The 18,558-nt window shown below is 43.5% G+C and overlaps 1 protein-coding gene across 1 annotated transcript; it reads left to right on the forward strand.

The window, feature by feature from the left end:
* The first annotated feature begins 1,094 nt into the window (after positions 1-1,094).
* On the forward strand, positions 1,095-15,393 carry TRIM21 (tripartite motif containing 21). Its single transcript, XM_046016031.1, has 7 exons — positions 1,095-1,158; positions 2,141-2,596; positions 8,571-8,666; positions 9,753-9,983; positions 11,760-11,782; positions 12,445-12,545; positions 12,805-15,393. The coding sequence occupies exons 2-7, from the start codon at positions 2,189-2,191 to the stop codon at positions 13,350-13,352; spliced, it is 1,407 nt and encodes a 468-aa protein (XP_045871987.1). The 5' UTR covers positions 1,095-1,158; positions 2,141-2,188; the 3' UTR covers positions 13,353-15,393.
* Positions 15,394-18,558: the final 3,165 nt, after the last annotated feature.

Here is an 18,558-nt window from a genome sequence, read left to right on the forward strand (position 1 = left end):
AAAAGGAAGGAAATCCTGCCACATGCTACAACATGGAGGAACCTTGAGGACCTTTTGTTAAGTGAAATAAGCCAGTCACAAAAGAACGAATACTATATGATTTCACTTACATTGGGGCACCTAAAGGAGTCAAATTTGTAAAGACAGAAAATTGAATGCTAGCTGCCGGGGGCTGAGGGGAGGGTATAATGGGGGAATTATTGTTGAACAGATAACAGTTTTGGGCAAGATGAAAAAAGTTCTGTGGATTGTGTTGATGGTCACATAATGATGTGAATGTATTTAATCCACTGAACTATATACTTGAAAACAGTTACAATGGTAAATTTTGTTGTTTTACTACAATTTTTAAAATAAAAAATAACCTCAGAAAATCCCTAGCTCAGTGACAAGTACACAGTTGGTGCCCAGTAAATGTCAATCCCCTTCTTTCCAGTCACTGGTGTGACACCTGCCTTGGGGTCATGTGGTATAAATCCCTCACCCCCCTGATGTTAAAAGAATATCAAGTCTTTGGGCACCTGGGTGGCTCAGTTGTTAAGCATCTGTCCACAGCTCAGGTCATGATCCCGGGGTTCTGAGATCAAGACCCACATTGGGCTCCCTGCTTGGGGGGAAGCCTGCTTCTCCTCCCACTCCCCCCTGCTCGTGTTCCTGCCTTTACTTACTCTCTCTCTCTCTCTCTGTCAAATAAATAAAATCTTTAAATGAATGAATGAAAGAATATCGAGTCCTTCCTCAAATGGACTTGTTTCTGGAAGTAGGAAGCTGAGGGTGGCATGTAAGAGAGACCTCCAGGCGCTGTTGTCGCCATCCAAACCTCCCTAAGAGCAGCTCCCGTAAGTGGGCACAGCACAGCACGTAGGTGTGGAGTGATGGTGACCAGTGTCAAAGGAGGCAGCATGACTCCTCCATATAAGATGCGATATTTTCTCTTATTAGATACTGAGTGGGAAGCAAGGACGAATTGCTAAGGAGCTGTCACTAGAGCCAGCCTCGGCTTCCGCCACCTGCTGCGCCTTAGCTCCGCCCCAGCTGGCTTGTCAAGCTCTCCTCCCACTCTCCGCCCCTCCGCCCGCCTCCCTTCCAGACTTGCCTCTGACAGGAAATCGAAAGTGAAATAGGCAACTGGCGCCAGCTGGTGAGTACCCTGAAAAGGTAAGTGACTCTCCCCGACCCTAGTGGCCCAGAGAGAGGGGGACCTCTCTCCCCTGCCCCAGATCCAGAGGGCCTCTTCCATCCACTGCTCACCCCTTAGAGCCTGCAGTCCCAATGGAGCACCCCGAGCCCCAGCCCGGGCCACACCCCAGCCCCTGCCCGAGGGCGCCTGGCTCTGAAAGTGACTTCCACGCCACCGGGAAGGAGGAGGGGTTGAGGGCCGCCTTGCTGCTGCCGTCTGACCACCTAGAGCGGGAGAATGGGGCAGCAACCTAGCCTGGATCATGGCCCAGGGACCCCTGTCGACAGTTACCCTCTGAGGGTGAGAGGGGTAGGATGGTTACCGGTGTTAGAAACTTAAGAGTCCATGCCCCAGAGGCAATGGAGAGAGCTACCAGGTTCCCCCAAAGAAGCGCGCTGGTCTACAAGTTTGTGTGTGTATAGAAACACAAACATATCCACACATGCATATCTACAGGTATAGATACATACAGATAGACATATATAATATATTATGTACATAATCACAGATATATATAATCTTGCCATTATTGTGAAGATTAGTGATGTTTGCAGAGCACACAGCACCTTCTCTGGCACAGGGAAGGTGCGAGTAGTGAATGGCCCCATCATGATGATGAGATACTAAGCAGAGGACTGGTGACCAGGGAGGGGAGGGAATGGATAGGAAAAACCTGGGAAGGCAGGATGAAGCAAGGATGGCCATGAGGAAAATAGAGTTGTAAACAGCTTTATCTCTGAAGTTCTCAATAACATTCCCAGTCTCTTTGAGGTGGCTCAGTTTCCCCTTCTGTCTGACTAGATAAGTGGATGAGACTAGAGAAGTTCTTATAATTTAAATTACTGTTCTGGTCTTATTCTCACCCCTTCCACTAAATTCATTCTCGTGTTTTCCTTTGGACTGTTTTTTCTCACACAACGCTTATGATCTTCTCATTTCCTTTTCTCCTCACCCCACCAGGCTACCCCCAGGATCTCTGCATTGCTTCTTACTAAGAACATTAGCCCAATGGCCTCAGCAGCACCCTTGGCAATGATGTGGGAGGAGGTTACGTGCCCTATCTGCCTGGATCCCATGGTAGAGCCTATGAGCATTGACTGTGGCCACAACTTCTGCCATGAATGCATCTCTGAAGTCGGGAAAGATGGGGGCGGTGCCTGTCCTGTGTGTAAGCACAACTTCTTGCTCCAAAACCTCCGACCCAACTGGCCACTGGCTAACATGGTGGAAAACCTCAAACAAATGGCCCAGAGTGCCAAGGAGGACACACAGGGGGACCGGTGTAAGGTGCATGGAGAGAAACTGCACCTGTTCTGTGAGGAAGATGGGAAGACCCTTTGCTGGGTGTGTTCCCAGTCCCAGAGTCACCGTAACCACCACATGGTCCCTATTGAAGATGCTGCTCGGGAATACCAGGTGAGGCCCTAGCATAGAGGCATGAGCAGGTAAAAGGGATACGGGTCCCTGGAGTTCTTTGTTCCCCAGTGGTGGGCGGGCAGCATCGCCTGTGGAAGTGGAGGGGTTGGGGAAAGGTAGGGGGTCTCCTACCTTCTGTATCTAATGTAAGCAGAGAACTGCAAGCTCAGCACAACTTTCTCATTCCCTAGGAGCAGGGAATATACTTGGGGAAAATGCTGCAAGGATCACATTTCCTGTGGCCTCCTGGTTAATTAGGAATGAGTAATGCCCCACCCCTGCAGCCCAACAACAGTTTGGTTTCATTTTTTTTTTTTATTATGTTACGTTAGTCACCATACAGTACATCGTTAGTTTTTGATGTAGTGTTCCAAGATTCATTGTCTGCATATAACATGCAATCCTCCATGCAATACGTACCCCCCATTAACACCCATCACCAGGCCAACCCATTCCCTCACCTCCCTCCCCTCTAAAACCCTCAGTTTGTTACTTGGAGTCCACAGTTTCATGGTTCGTCTCCTCCTCCAATTCCCCCCTTCACTTTTCCTTTCCTACTCCTAATGACCTCCATACTATTCCTTATGTTCCACAAGTAAATGAAACCATATAATTGAGTTTCTCTGCTTGACTTTTTTCACTTAGCGTAATCCTCTCCAGTCCCATTCATATTGATGCAAAAGTTGGGTATTCATCCTTTCTGATGGGTAATATTTCATTATGTATATGGACCACATCTTCTTTATCCATTTGTCTGTAGAAGGGCATCTCGGTTCTTTCCACAGGTTGGCTATTGTGGACATTGCTGCTATGAACATTGGGATGCATATGGCCCTTCTTTTCACTAATCTGTATCATTGGGGTAAATACCCAGTAGTGCAATTGCTGGGTCATAGGATATCTCTTATTTTTAATTTTTTGAGGAACATCCACACTGTTTTCCAAAGCAGCTGTACCAACTTGCATTCCTACCAACAGAGTAAGAGGGTTCCCCTTTCTCCACATCCTCTCCAACATTTGTTGTTTCTTGCCTTGTTAATTTTTGCCATTCTAACTGGTATAAGGTGGTATCTCAATGTGGTTTTGATTTGACTTTCCCTGATGGCTAATGATAATGAACACTTTTTCATGTGTCTGTTAGCCATTTGTATATCCTCAAAGAGAAGTGTCTGTTCATGTCTTCTGCCCACTTTTTGAGTTGATTATCTGTTTTTTGGGTTTTGAGTTGGAGAAGTTCTTTATAAAACTTGGATATGAGCCCTTGGTCTATAGTATCATTTGCAAATATCTTCTCCCCTTCCATGGGTTGCCTCTGTTTTGTTGACTCTTTCATTTGCTGTGCAGAAGCTTTTTTATCTTGATGAAGTCCCAAAAGTTCATTTTCACTTTTTTCCCTTTGCCTTTGGAGTCGTGTCTTGAAAGAAGTTGCTGTGGCCAATGTTGAAGAAGTTACTGCTTATGTTCTCCTCTAGGATTTTGATGGATTCCTGTCTCACACTGAGATCTTTCATCCATTTTGCGTTTATCTTTCTGTATCGTTTAAGAGAATGGTCCAGTTTATTCTTCTATATATAGCTGTCCAATTTTCCTGGCACCATTTATTGAATAGACTTTTTTCCACTGGATATTTTTTCCTGATTTGTCGCAGATTAGTTGACCACAGAGTTCAGGGTCCATATCTGGGCTCTCTACTCTGTTCCATTGGTCTGTGTGTCTGTTTTTGTGCCAATACCATGCTGTCTTAGTGATCACAGCTTTGTAATAAAGCTTGAAATCAGGCAATGTGATGCCCCCAGCTTTGTTTTTCTTTTTCAACATTTCCTTGGTGCTTCAGGGTCTTTTCTGGTTCCGTACAAATTTTGTGGTGGGTTGTTCTAGCACTTTGGAAAATACTGATGGTATTTTGACCAGGATGGCGTTGAAAGTATAGATTTCTCTGGGCAGTATAGAAATTTTAACATTGTTTATTCTTCAGATCCATGAGCATGGAATGTTTTTCCATCTTTTTGTATCTTCTTCAGTCTTCCATGAGTATTCTGTAGTTTTCAAGTATAGATCCTGTACCTCTTAGGTTAGGTTTATTCCAAGGTATCATATGTTTTTCAGTGCTATTGTAAATGTAATCATTTCTCTAATTTCCCTTTCTCCAGTTTCACTTTTAGTGTATAAGAAACTGATTTCTGAGCATTGATTTTCTATCCTGCCACATTACTAAATTGCCGTATGAGTTCTAGTAGTTTGGGGGTGGAGTCTTTTGGGTTCTCCACATAAAGTATCCTGTCACCTGCAAAGACAGAGAGTTTGACTTCTTTCCCAATTAGCTAGGATCTTGTTGAGAATCTTGGCATCCACGTTCATTAGGGATATTGGTCTGAAATTCTTTTTGATAATGTCTTTGCCTGGTTTGGGGATCAGGGTAATGCTGGCTTCATAGAAAGAATCTGGAAGTTTTCCTTCTGTTTCTATTTCTTGAAACAGCTTCAGGAGAATAGGTATTATTTCTTCTTTGAATGTTTGATGGAATTCCCCAGAGAATTCATTAGGACCTGGATTCTAGTTTTTTGGGAGGTTTTGTTTTTTTCTATTTTGTTTTGTTTTCTGATATTTTTTTTATTTTTTAATCTTTTCATTAACATGTAATGTATTATTTGCCCCAGGGGCATGGGTCTCTGAATTATCAGGCTTATACATTTCACAGCACTCATCATAGCACATACCCACCCCAATGCCCATAACCCAACCACCCCCACCAGCAACCCTCAGTTTGTTTCCTGAGATTAAGAGTCTCTTATGGTTTGTCTCCCTCCCAATCCCATCTTGTTTTGTTTTTCCCCTCCCTACACCCCATGACCCCTGCCCTGCCCCTCAAATTCTTCATGTAAGAGAGATATGATAATTATCTTTCTCTGATTGACTTATTTCACTTAGCATAATACCCTCTAGATCCTTCCACATCATTGCGAATGGCAATATTTAGGTTTTTTTTATGTATCCCATTGTGTGTGTGTGTGTATGTTATATACACATACATATGTGTGTATACACACACACACACACACACACACACAATGGAATATATATATCTCGCATCTTCTTTATCCATTCATCTGTTGATAGACATCTAGGCTTTTTCCATAGTTTGGCTATTATGGACATTGCTGCTATAAACATTCGGGTGCACATGCCCCTTTGGATCACTACATTTGTATCTTTAGAGTAAATAACCAGAAGTGCAATTGCTAGGTCATAGGGTAGTTCTGTTTTCAACTTTTTAAGGAATCTCCATACTGTTTTCCAGGGTGGGCAGCAGCTTGAATTCCCACCAACAGTGTAGGAGGGTTCCCCTTTCTCCACATCCTTGCCAACATCTGTTGCTTCCTGACCTGTTAATTTTAGCCATTCTGATTGGTGTGAGGTGGTATCTCACTGTGCTTTTGACTTGTATTTCCCTGATGCTGAGTGATACTGAGCACTTTTTCCTGTGTCTGTTGGCCATTTGGATGTCTGCTTTGTAGAAATGTCTGTTCATGTCTTTTGCCCATTTCTTGATTGGATTATTTGTTCTTTGGGTGTTGAGTTTGATAAGTGCTTTCTAGATTTTGATACTAGCCCTTTATCTGATATGTCATTTGCAAATATCTTCTCCCATTCTGTCAGTTGTCTTTTGGTTTTGTTGACTGTTTCCTTTGCTATGCAAAACCTTTTGATCTTGATGAAGTCCCAATAGTTCATTTTTGCCCTTGCTTCCCTTGCCTTTGGCGATGTTTCTAGGAAGAAGTTGCTGCAGCTGTGGTGGAAGAGGTTGATGCCTGTGTTCTCAAGGATTTGGGTGGATTCCTGTCTTACATTGAGGTCTTTCATCCATTTTTAATCTATTATTGTGTGTAGTGTAAGGAAATGGTTCAGTTTCATTCTTCTGGATGTGGCTGTCCAATTTTCCCAACAGCATTTGTTGAAGAGACTGTCTTTTTTCCATTGGGCATTCTTTCCTACTTTGCTGAAGTTGAGTTGACCATAGAGTTGAGGATCCATTTCTGGGTTCTCTAGTCTGTTCCACTGATCTATGTGTCTGTTTTTCTGCCAATACTATACTATCTTGATGATTGCAGCTTTGTAATAGAGCTTGAGGTCTGTAATTGTGATGCCACTGACTTTGGTTTTCTTTTTCAACATTCCTCTGGCTATTCGGAGTCTTTTCTGGTTCCATATATGTTTTAGAATTATTTGTTCCATTTCTTTGAAAAAAACTGATGGTGTTTTGATAGGGATTGCTTTAAATGTGTAGAATGCTTTAGGTAGCATAGACATTTTCACAAGATTTGTTCCTCCAATCCATGAGCATGGAATGATTTTCCATTTCTTTGTGTCTTCCTCAATTTCTTTCATGAGTACTTTATAGTTTTCTGAGTACAGTTTCTTTCCCTTTTTGGTTAGGCTTATTCCTAGGTATCTTATGGTTTTCGGTGTATTTCTAAATGGAATCCACTCCTTAATTTTTCTTTCTTCTGTCTTGCTGTTGGTGTATAGAAATGCACCTGATTTCTGTGCATTTTATATCCTGATACTTTACTGAATTCCTGTATAACTTCTAGCAGTTTTGGGGTGGAGTCTTTTGGGTTTTCCACATAAAGTATCATATCATCTGCAAAGAGTGAGAGTTTGATGACTTCTTTGCCAATCTGGATGCCTTTTATTTCTTTTTGTTGTCTGATTGCTGAGGCTAGGACTTCAGGTACTATGTCGAATAGCAGTGGTGGTAGTGGACGCCCTGCGGTGTTCCTGACCTTAGAGGAAAAGCTCTCAGTTTTCCCCATTGAGAGTGATATTCGCTGTGGGTTCTTCATAGATGGCTTTTATGATATTGAGGTATGTATGCTCTATCCCTACACTATGAAGAGTTTTGATCAAGAAAGGATGTTGTACTTTGTCAAATGCCTTTTTAGCATCTATTGAGAGTATCATATGGTTCTTGTTCTTTCTTTTATTAATGTATTGTATCACATTGATTGATTTGCAGGGAGTCAGAGCAAAGTAAACTGTCCACCTCCCAGACCTCTGCCTCATAGAGAAGCCACAGTCTTCTCCCCTCTGAATGGTCCAGAACGTACAGACTCCCCCTCTGCAAACTCCCTTCAACACCACAGCATTCCACAAGCAGTGCATACCCCCAGCTACCATCTCAGTGAGGTGTCCCAAGGCCCCCGCTTGTCTCTGCACTCCCATGCCACCAAAACTGCTAGTGATACTGGTCTGGGTGAGCCCAGTCCCAGCAGCTGCCGTTCTAGGACCACTAACTCAAGTCTGTGCCGGGTCCTCTCAACCATGTCAGAGGGAGTGATGGTTGTGGTAGCAGCGGCAGCTGCCAGCCCCAGGGACTGCTGACGTGAGTCCACACTGGGTCTTCATCCTTGCAGGTCCCATCAGTTGTCCCTTAATTCCCTTTGTTCTGTTTGAATGTTATCAGTCCCTTCCCAACTCACAGCCACCAGTCTCCAAGCTATTGTTGGTCTGGAAGCGCAGGGTACTTTCGCACTGGGGTATTCCTTTCCAATGGGTCACTACTGGTACCTCCCTCCCCCTTCTGTTTATCCTCTGATATCAGTCCGTGCACTCTCAACAACTTTGTACTTCTCCACTGATGGTCCTCTGCCCCTGTAGAGATCCAGAAGTGTATAATCTTACAACTCGGGCTTATTTCACAGGTGTTCAGGGTGCTCTGGTAGATATCTAGCTCAATTCAGGGGACCAGCTGAAATAGGTTCTCCTATCCCTCTGCCATCTTCTTGGATGCATTTTTTAAGAAACATCAGGCTTTTCCCACAGTCTTCTTTCCCACAGAATTCCTATCCCAGTCAGACTGTAGTCTTCCCTCTTTCTCTGCACTCAGGTTTTTCAAAGTACCAGCATGGTCATCTTCATGCCACTCCACCCCACTTCTTGGTCTAGTTGGGTGCTAACCTATCTTTCTCTGCAGGAGAAGCTTCAAGTGGCATTAGGGAAACTGAGAAAAGGACAGGAGTTGGCCGAGGAGATGGAAGTGAATATTGCAACAAAGAGAACAGCATGGAAGGCAAGTGTCACATCCCAAAGGGCATCTCTGATCAGAAGCCAGGGCAGAGTCCAGGGTCCTAGTCTCAAGCCCTAACCATAGCTATGCCCATATGTGGAGTGATAGTATATCTCACTCTCAAAGAATCAGCTTTCCTCTAGATCTCCTGATAGAGAATAAAAAGGAGAGGGTTCCCAATCAAAAAAATCAAGAGTCTTAGGAGAAGGTGCCAAGAGGAACAAGCCATACCTTAAATTCCCAATCCTTGAGCCTAGTCTTAAAACATGATAGCATGCCTGCCTTGGTGTCTGGGACGGAGGTCCCCCAATAGAAATATAGAGATCATCAATGGCTACACCTGTTAGGAAATGACAAGGGCTGTGAGTAACAGACTTACAGGAACGACCAAGGCAAAAACATAGTAAAACCAATGTGATGGGTAGGTGCTTGACCTTGTCCAGATCACTGGTCCAAAGTAGAATGGAGAACTAAAGCTTGTTCTGCCTCTGTAAGTGGGACGGGGTGGGGGGGAGAGAAACTAGCGGAGGGGGGGGGTTGGTCAGGGAGTAGAGGAATGGAGGGAACTCATGACCAATAGAGCCCAGAAAGGAAACATTTGGGATTGGAGAAGGGTAAGTCAGGCTGTGGTGACAAAAGGAGTCATCCTGCGTCATCAGGTGACCTTCAGTCATTAATAGGAGATAGCAAAGATTATCCCAAGGACTCTCTTTCCTCAGGACTGAGGAACAGTGTTGTAAGGCTGTTTGGGAGGTTGTTGGCGGTGGGGACAGGTGTTACAGTCTCAGGAACTCATGGAGATATGAAGACAGAGCAGCACAGTTGGGTGCTGACTGGGTTTTGGAAGAGGCTGTAGAAAGTCTGATACCATGGGCCCATGCAGCTATGGTTGTAGAGCTGCTACAGTGAGCCCCTGCCCCATAATCCCATCTCTCTCTTAGCCCAGAAGCCTCACCCTCGTACCTCCCCAGCAAAATAGTGTGTACATATGTATGTTCTCAGACCCACAGTGATGAGTCTACAGGGAATAGAAATAGATATAAACACCTTCATTCCTGAACCTTCTCTTTCTTTCCGCTGACACTAAAGAATCAGGTTGAAACACACAAACTGAGAATTCACGCAGAGTTTGTGCAGCAGAAAAACTTCCTGGCTACAGAGGAGCAGCGGCAACTGCAGAGGCTAGACATGGAGGAGAGGGAACAGCTGAGAATCCTAGGGGAGGTTGAAGCCATGCTGGCCCAGAAGAGCCAAGCCCTGCAGGAGCTGGTGATGGAGCTGGAGAGGAGGAGCAGAGGTTCAGCCTTGGAGCTGCTGCAGGTGAGCCGGCCCTCTCCCTGAGGCTCAGCCTCAGGGCAGCCTCAGGGAGCTCTAGCATCAGCAAATGGAAACCCGGTGTCTGGACTAACCAGAATTCAGACCCATGAGTGGTCTGCATTCAAGCCATGGAAAGGTGCCAACTTAGGAGGGAATTTTCCTTGCAGCAATTAAAAAAAGCAGGCATCCCCATTAGAGCCTGCTCTGACACATACCAGGTTCACGATCCTGAGAAAATTCCTTAACCTTTCAGAGTGTCAGGTTTCTCCTATGTTAAGTGGATATTATAATATTACACATCTCAAAGGATTTTTGTGAGGATTAAATGAGAGAAACCACAAAAGCTTCTACATGATGGTTTGGCCATGGTAAAGTTCTCATAGACATAACTGAGAACATGGCACTAGAAATTAAGAGACAGTAGCCCAGCCCCAGCCCTGCCATCAGTTCTCTCCATAATTCTAGGGCAAGTGCTTTTCTTTTCCAAGACCTGCTTTCTCCACTTGTGAAGCAAGAGGGAGGGAGTGGACTGAATAACAAAGATTCCCCAGATTTTAGCCACGATATATCATTCATACTTCCTGCCACTTCTGTGAACTACCCAAATCCTGTTAGCATTGGGTTTTCTTAATATGGTCTCATTCTTTCATCAGAAGAAATTCAGCATAAAAGGAAATTTGTCCTAAGCAATAGTAGTCACAAAATTATGTGTTGATATGTTACTGATTTTTTTTTCTGTTTTCATGTCCACAATGGCCATTTCTTAAATAGCACATAGGACACACCTCAGTGTATTCATTCTGTCACAACAATGCAGTGAGGTGGATATTGTTATCTCCATTTCGTAGATGAGAAAACAGAAGAGCAGAGAGGTTGAGAAATTCAGAGACTACAGCTAAATAACTTAACCACTTTAACCCAAATAGTAAGAGCCACAGCTAAAATTAAAATAAACATATAACTGTTTAAAAAAAAAAAACCCTCATCCATGTATGTTCTCTCATCCCCTAATATGTTTACCTTGTTATGAGAGACCAGAGTCTCAAAAGACCCTTCTGCTCTGACCTCCTACAGTTTTCCTCTTCCCAAACTTTTTCAAGGTGTCTGTCAGATGTGGTCGTGAAGTCATCCTTTGTTTTTGTTTGTGCAAAAAGGCTGACTGGATTGGCCTGATTTGGCAGGCCCTCTTCCACTCTAAAGCTGCTTCTTCCCAATACTGAACCATGCTTTTGACTGGGCCTAGGAGGGTGCCAGTTCCCAGTGAAGGCTCCCAAGGCCTGCAACAGCATATTCTCAAATGATTCAATTTCACATACATGAGAAAGTAGCATTAACTCCAGCATAAAAGCCCTTCCTTCCCAGACAACACAAGCCTGCAAATGAGATGGAGCACCCTGACTTGGCCATTCTCTCCCTGTGACTGCCTCTGGGCTTCGGCCAGGCTGGGCTACTTGTTCCTTTCCACTCTCCTCCCACTCCTCTACCCACAAATCTGGGCTTTCCAATTTATCTTCTGAATCACAGTCCTTAAACTGGTCATCCTTCCCCTCCCTAGAAGTCACACCCTTGCTGATTACCCTGGTTACCCTGCAAACATCCACACCCTTTCTCCTCCAGGCTGGTGGTAAGTATTTCAGGTATTGGCCCAGAGGAACAGGGCAGAGCAAAGTCCCATGGGCCTGGGGGGGGGGGCATCTCCTTACCCACAGAACTGAGGTCTTGAGGTCGCCATGATAAACCAGTGATCCAGAATTCATACTCTATCTCTTTTGTCCTCAGGAGGTGAAAAATGTCCTGGGAAGGTAAGAGGAGGTTTTCTTTGTAAGGGGGGGGGGGGGGGAAGCATACACATATATACCTGTGGGAAAGGTTTTTCAAGTTAGAAAAACATGCACTGATGTTTTCCCCATTCTCCTCCCTATTCTTAAAGACCCAGTCTTCCATAAAATATTTTCTGGTCTGATGCTAATTAATGGACATCTCAGTGAGCTGTCCAAAGTAACTGGACTATAAGAGCTTTACAAAGTGAAACCCCAACAAACTGGGAAATTCTGTGAAGTTCTAAGTCCACAGCCTCCTAGAACTCTTTCTTTAAAAAGAACGTAGATAGTTACACATCTCCCAGAAAGAGCCAGGTGGGAGACCAGCAACATGGAAGCTTCCTTATGGAAGTAATTGCATCTGCAGCAGATACCTCACCTGTAAAATGAAACAGAATGTGCTTGCCTGCTGACCTCAGGCTTGAAGAGGAGATAGAGACTATGCAGTAGCTTCAGGAGCCCATGTAATCAGGAACACCTAGATAGGAACTAAGTCCTACCACTTTTTGCCTTCCACCCCCAGGGATCCTAATACAGGTGTTTGTAAATTTGCACCAAAGTGTTATCCACAAGTGAGGTTATAGTATCAGTGTTCAGGAGGGTGAGGCAAGAGTTGGAAACAGAGTCTATAACTGTTTGCCCAGGAGTGAGTCTTGGAACCTGAAGGAGCTGGACATCACCTCCCCAGACCTGAGGAGCGTGTGCCTCGTGCCAGGGTTGAAGAGGATGCTGAGGACATGCGGAGGTGAGGCGAGCACCAGGAAAGTGGGACTGGGGAACACAGGGGTTGTTAAGGGTGCAGAATGGGTCCCAGGGTCAGGGAGAGATAGCCGGTCAGGGTAGGTGAGGCAGGGACAGATAGGCAGTTCCTTTTAAAGTCAGGCTGAGGGGTATTTCCTCCCGTAGTGAGGCCATGCTCACCTCTCATCCTTACCTCACACCGCAGGCCCAGGGTTCCTGATTCCCCTCCCTCTCCCCGCCTGACTGTGGTCCTCTCTCTGCAGTACACATCACTCTGGATCCGCACACAGCCAATCCGTGGCTCAGCCTTTCAGAGGATCGGAGACAAGTGAGGCTCGGAGACAGACGGCACGAAGTGCCTGAAAATGAGGACAGATTTGACAGTTATCCCATGGTCCTAGGTGCCCAGTTCTTTGACTCTGGAAAGGCTTACTGGGAGGTAGATGTGACAGGGAAGGAGGCCTGGGACCTAGGTGTTTGTAGAGACTCTGTGCAAAGGAAGGGGCAATTTTTGCTCAGGCCTGAGACGGGCTTCTGGACAATTTGGCTGTGGAACAATCAAAAATATGAGGCTGGCACCTGCCTCCAGACTCCCCTCCACCTTCAGGTCCCTCCACGCCAAGTTGGGATCTTTCTGGACTATGAGGCCCGCATTGTCTCCTTCTATAACATCACTGACCACGGCTCCCTCATCTATACCTTCTCTGAATGTGCCTTTGCTGGACCTCTGCGGCCCTTCTTCAGTACTGGTTTTAATGATGGAGGAAGAAATGCAGCTCCTCTTGTCCTCTGTCCTCTGGAGATGGGATGATAGGGATCCACTGACCTATGGTGGCATTCTCTGGACACCAATACCTCTCCTTTTGGTGCCCTTCTCAGCCACTGACCCTGCCTCATTTCCCCAGGAACTCTGAACCACTTTGTCTCTGCAGAGGGGTCAGGATACCAGCAAGCTGACTTTGGCAGGGGAGTTCACTGAAAATCTACATCAAACAACCTTCAACATCAGCATTCCTAGCACAGGATTGCTTTCTGATTCCTTGCATGAAACAAACTACTTCTGTTTGGCTCAAACCACCTCGATCAACCAAAATTTGTTTCTGCTGTCTTATGTGACCCAAGTCTTGTTTCCTCTCCAGCTCTAGCTTCCTAAATGCATTGGGCCTTGACATATCCCATTCGATCCTTGTTCTTGTATACATCTAGGATTACTATTGTAACATACACACATCAGATCATAAATGGCTCCACACCACCTATAGAAAAACAATCATCCTTTGAAAATAAAGGCTGAATGATGCATGCCTTACATTACCACATCACATATCCAGCTCCTGTGCTCCGCTATCCCTACCATGCTCTTCCAAACACATCTTGTTAATGGAGTTGACATACATAAAGGTGTATCAATCTAAATGGAAGGTGGGATAGATTTTTGATATGTCAGCTTGGCTAGGCCATAAGCCCCCAGTTCTTTAATCATTAATCTAAATGTTGCTGTGAAGGCATTTTGTAGATGTTATTAAAGTACATGATTATGTGACTTTAAGGAGATTTTATTAGGCCTGCCCAACTTATACAGGACAATTAAGTAAAAAAGCTGAAAAACAAAACTTCACTGAAGATGATCCATCTACCCCCAGAAGCTTTAGCTCCTGCCAAAGTTATAGCTTGCTGTTTCTGATGCCCTGTCTTGTGAATTTAGGAGCTGCCTTGCCTAACCCCACAATTGCATAAGTGAATTCCTTGCAATAAATGTCTTCATATTTGTCTCCTACTAGTTTCTGCTTCTTTGGTGATGAGAGAATTTTAAAAGCACCAAGATAAAAGATAGTTATATACAAGAGAACCCCGTTAGCCTCTCAGCAAACTTTTCAGCAGAAACTTTATAGGCCAGAAGGGAGTGATATGATAGAGTTAAAGTGCCAAAAGGGGGAAAAAATGCAGCCAAGACTATTCTATCCAGCAAGGCTATCATTCAGACTAGATGAGGTAAAGAGATCAGCAGACAAACAAAAGCTAAAGGAGTTCATGAGCCCTAAACCAGCCCTACAAGAAATGTTAAAGGGGACTCTGAGTGGAAAGAAAAGACAATAAAAGTAAAAGTAGGAAGCATGCTCTAGCTGCTATCTTGTGTCCCCGCGTGTGTGCCCCTAATCTCAGCTGGTCCGCCAGAGACCCCCCTAAGCACCAACCCTAGTCCCCCATGCGGTCCCACTTCCGCTCCAACAAGATGAAAGGAACTCATAACCAGGAGAAACTCGCCAAACTGCAAGCACAAGTGCGCATTGGTGGAAAAGGAACTGCTCGCCGAAAGAAGAAGGTGGTTCATAGACCAGCCACAGCAGATGATTAAAAAAAAACTTCAGTTCTCCTTAAAGAAGTTAGGGGTAAACAATATCTTTGGTATTGAAAAAATGAATACGTTCACAAACCAAGGAACAGTGATCCACTTTAACAACCCCAAAGTTCAGGCATCACTGTCATGAACACAGGCCATGATGAGACAAAGCAGCTGACAGAAATGCTACCCAGTATCTTAAACCAACTTGGTGCAGACAGGCTGACCAGTTTAAGAAGACTGGCTGAAGTTCTGCCCAAACAATCTCTGCATGGAAAATCACCACTTGCTACTGGAGCAGATGATGATGATGAAGTTCCAGATCATGTGGGGAATTTTGATGAAGCTTCCAAGAATGAAGCAAACTGAATTGAGGCAACTTCTGAAAGAGATAAAAGTTGAAGAAGTTACTGGGAGCTGCTATTTTATATTATGACTGCTTTTTAAAATTTTGTTCATGGATCTGATAAAATCTAGATCTCTAATATTTTTTTAAAGATTTTATTTATTTATTTGACAGAGAGAGAGATCACAAGTAGGCAGAGAGGCAGGCAGAGAGAGAGGAGGAAGCAGGCTCCCTGCAGAGCAGAGAGCCCAATGCGGGGCTCGATCCCAGGACCCTGAGATCACGACCTGAGCCAAAGGCAGTGGCTTAATCCACTGAGCCACCCAGGCACCCCTAGATCTCTAATATTTTTAAGCCCAAGCCCCTTGGACATTGCAGCTCTTTTCAGTTTTTGCTTATACACAATTCATTCTTCGCAGTTAATTAAGCTGAAGAAGCCTGGGAATAAAGTTTGAAACAAGGTTAATAAAGTTCTTTGCCTAGGATACGGTTTTATTTTTTATTTTGTTAACACTAATTTATACACAGAAAGCAAAGTTGTTTATATAAAGCTAAGCATGGCATGTAATATGGCTGGTAATCTTTGACGAAACGATTAAAGATTTTAAATGGTCATATAATATTAAAAAAAGAAAGTAGGAAGCATAAAAGATGTACAAATGAGTATATCTGTAAAAATCAGTCAAAAGAGTCACAAAAAGATGTAAAGTATGACAATATGTACCTAAAACATGGGACGAGAAGAGTTAAATATGGGTTCAATCTTTTTTTTCTTTTTAATTTATATACATATATATATTTTATTTCTTTTCAGCGTAACAGTATTCATTGTTTTTGCACCACACCCAGTGTTCCATGCAACACGTGCCCTCCCTAATACCCACCACCTTGTTAATATGGGTTCAATCTTAAGTGATCAACAATATAGACTGCTATATGTGGGTGTTATATACAAATTTAGTATATATAACCACAAATCAAAAACCAGTAATAAGCATGCAAAAAATAAAAGAATCCAAGTATATCACTAAAGAAGTTCAGCAAACCATAAGGGGGGGAAGAAAGGAGAGAAGGATGAGAAAAGAACAGCAAAAACAACCACAAGTGTCTATTACAAAGCTGTAATCATCAAGAGAGTATGGTACTGACACAAAAACAGACATGTAGGTCAATGGAACAGAATAGAGAGCCCAGAAATGGACCCTCAATTCTATGGTCAAGTTTGGCAAAGCAGGGAAGAATGTCCAATGGAAAAAAGACAGTCTCTTCAACAAATGGTGTTGGAAAAATTGAACAGCCACATGCAGAAGAATGAAACTGGATGATTTACTTACACCAAACAAAAAAGTAGACCCAAAATGGATGAACGACCTCAATGTGAGACAGGAATCCATCCAAATCCTTCAGGAGAACACAGGCAGCAACCTCTTTCTTTGACCTCAGCTGTAGCAACTTCTTCTTAGGAACATCACCAAAGGCAAGGGAATGAAGGGCAAAAATGAACTATTGGGACTTCATCAAGATCAAAAGCTTTTGCACAGCAAAGGAAACAGTTAACAAAACCAAAAGACAACTGACAGAATGGGAGAAGATATTCGCAAATGACATATCAGATAAAGGGCTAGTATCAAAATCTATAAAGAGCTTATCAAACTCAACACCCAAAGAACAAATAATCCAATCAAGAAATGGGCAGAGGACATGAACAGACATTTCTACAAAGCAGACATCTAAATGGCTGACAGACACAGGAAAAAGTGCTCAGTATCACTCAGCATCAGGGAAATACAAGTCAAAACCACAGTGAGATACCACCTCACACCAATCAGAATGGCTAAAATTAATAAGTCAGGAAATAACCAATGTTGGTGAGGATGAGAAGAAAGGAGAACCTTCTTACACTGTTGGTGAGAATGCAAGCTGGTGCAGCCACTCTGGGAAACAGTATGGAGGTCCCTCAAAAAGTTGAAAATAGAACTACCCTAAGACCCAGCAATTGCGCTAGTAGGTATTTACCCTAAGGATACAAATGTAGTGATCTGAAGGGGCACATGCACCCAAATGTTTATAGCAGCAATGTCCACAATAGCCAAACTATGAAAAGAGGTTAGATGTACATCAACAGATGAATGGATATAGAAGATACCACACACACACACATACACATGGGAATACTATGCAGCCATCAAAAAAAAATCTTGCTATCTGCAACAACATAGATGGAACTAGAGGGTATTATGCTAAGTGAAATAAGTCAGAGAAAGACAATTATTGTATGATCTCACTGATATGAGGAATGTGAGAAACAAGACAGGATCATAGGGGAAAGGAGGGGAAAATGAAACAAGATGAAACCAGAGAGGGAGACAAACCATAAGAGACTCAATCTCAGGAAACAAACTGGGGGTTACTGGAAGGGAGGGAGTGGGAGGGATGAGGTGACATTGGGGAGGGTATGTGCTATGGTGAATGCTGTGAATTATGTAAGACTGATGAATCACAGATGTACCTCTGAAACAATTCATTATATGTTAATTTAAAAAAGGATTTTTAATAACCCACAAGTAACAAAATGACAATAAATACATATGTATCAAAAATTACTTTAAATGTAAATGAACCTAAATACTCCAATCAAAAGACATAGGGTTGGGGCGCCTGGGTGGCTCAGTGGGTTAAGCCGCTGCCTTCGGCTCAGGTCATTATCTCGGGGTCCTGGGATCGAGTCCCGCATCGGGCTCTCTGCTCAGCAGGGAGCCTGCTTCCCTCTCTCTCTCTCTGCCTGCCTCTCTGTCTACTTGTGATCTCTCTCTGTCAAATAAATAAATAAAATCTTTAAAAAAAAAAAAAAGACATAGGGTGACAAAATGGATGAAAAAACAAGACCCATCTATGTGTTGCCCATAAGTGACTCATTTCAGATCTAAAGACACATGCAAACTGAAAATGAGGGGATGGAGAAACATCTACCATGCAAATGGATATGCAAAGAAAGCCAGGTACCAATACTTAGATCAGACAAAATAGACTTTAAAACAAAGACTGTAACAAAGGACGAGGACACTATAATAAAAAATGGGACAATTAAACAAGAATTTGAACAACTGTAAATATTTATACACCCAACATGAGAGTACCCAAATACATAAAATAGTTAATAACAAATAAAGGAGCTAATAAATCCTACTACAATAATAGTTGGGGACCATAACACTCCACTTACATCAAGGGACGGATCACCAAACAGAAAAACCAACAAGGAAACAGTCACTTTGAATGACACTGGATCGGATGGATTTAACAGATATATGCAGAACATTCCATCCTAAA

Source organism: Meles meles, chromosome 8 (genome assembly GCF_922984935.1).
Source record: "Meles meles chromosome 8, mMelMel3.1 paternal haplotype, whole genome shotgun sequence".
Classification (NCBI taxonomy): Eukaryota; Metazoa; Chordata; class Mammalia; order Carnivora; family Mustelidae; genus Meles; species Meles meles.

Excerpts from the sequence above, each read along its gene's own strand:
- TRIM21 (XM_046016031.1), top strand. The coding sequence starts at position 2,189 with ATGGCCTCAGCAGCACCCTTGGCAATGATGTGGGAGGAGGTTACGTGC. Across the intron at positions 2,597-8,570 it reads ATGCTGCTCGGGAATACCAG|GAGAAGCTTCAAGTGGCATT; the intron begins GTGAGGCCCTAG and ends CTTTCTCTGCAG. Across the intron at positions 8,667-9,752 it reads CAAAGAGAACAGCATGGAAG|AATCAGGTTGAAACACACAA; the intron begins GCAAGTGTCACA and ends CTGACACTAAAG.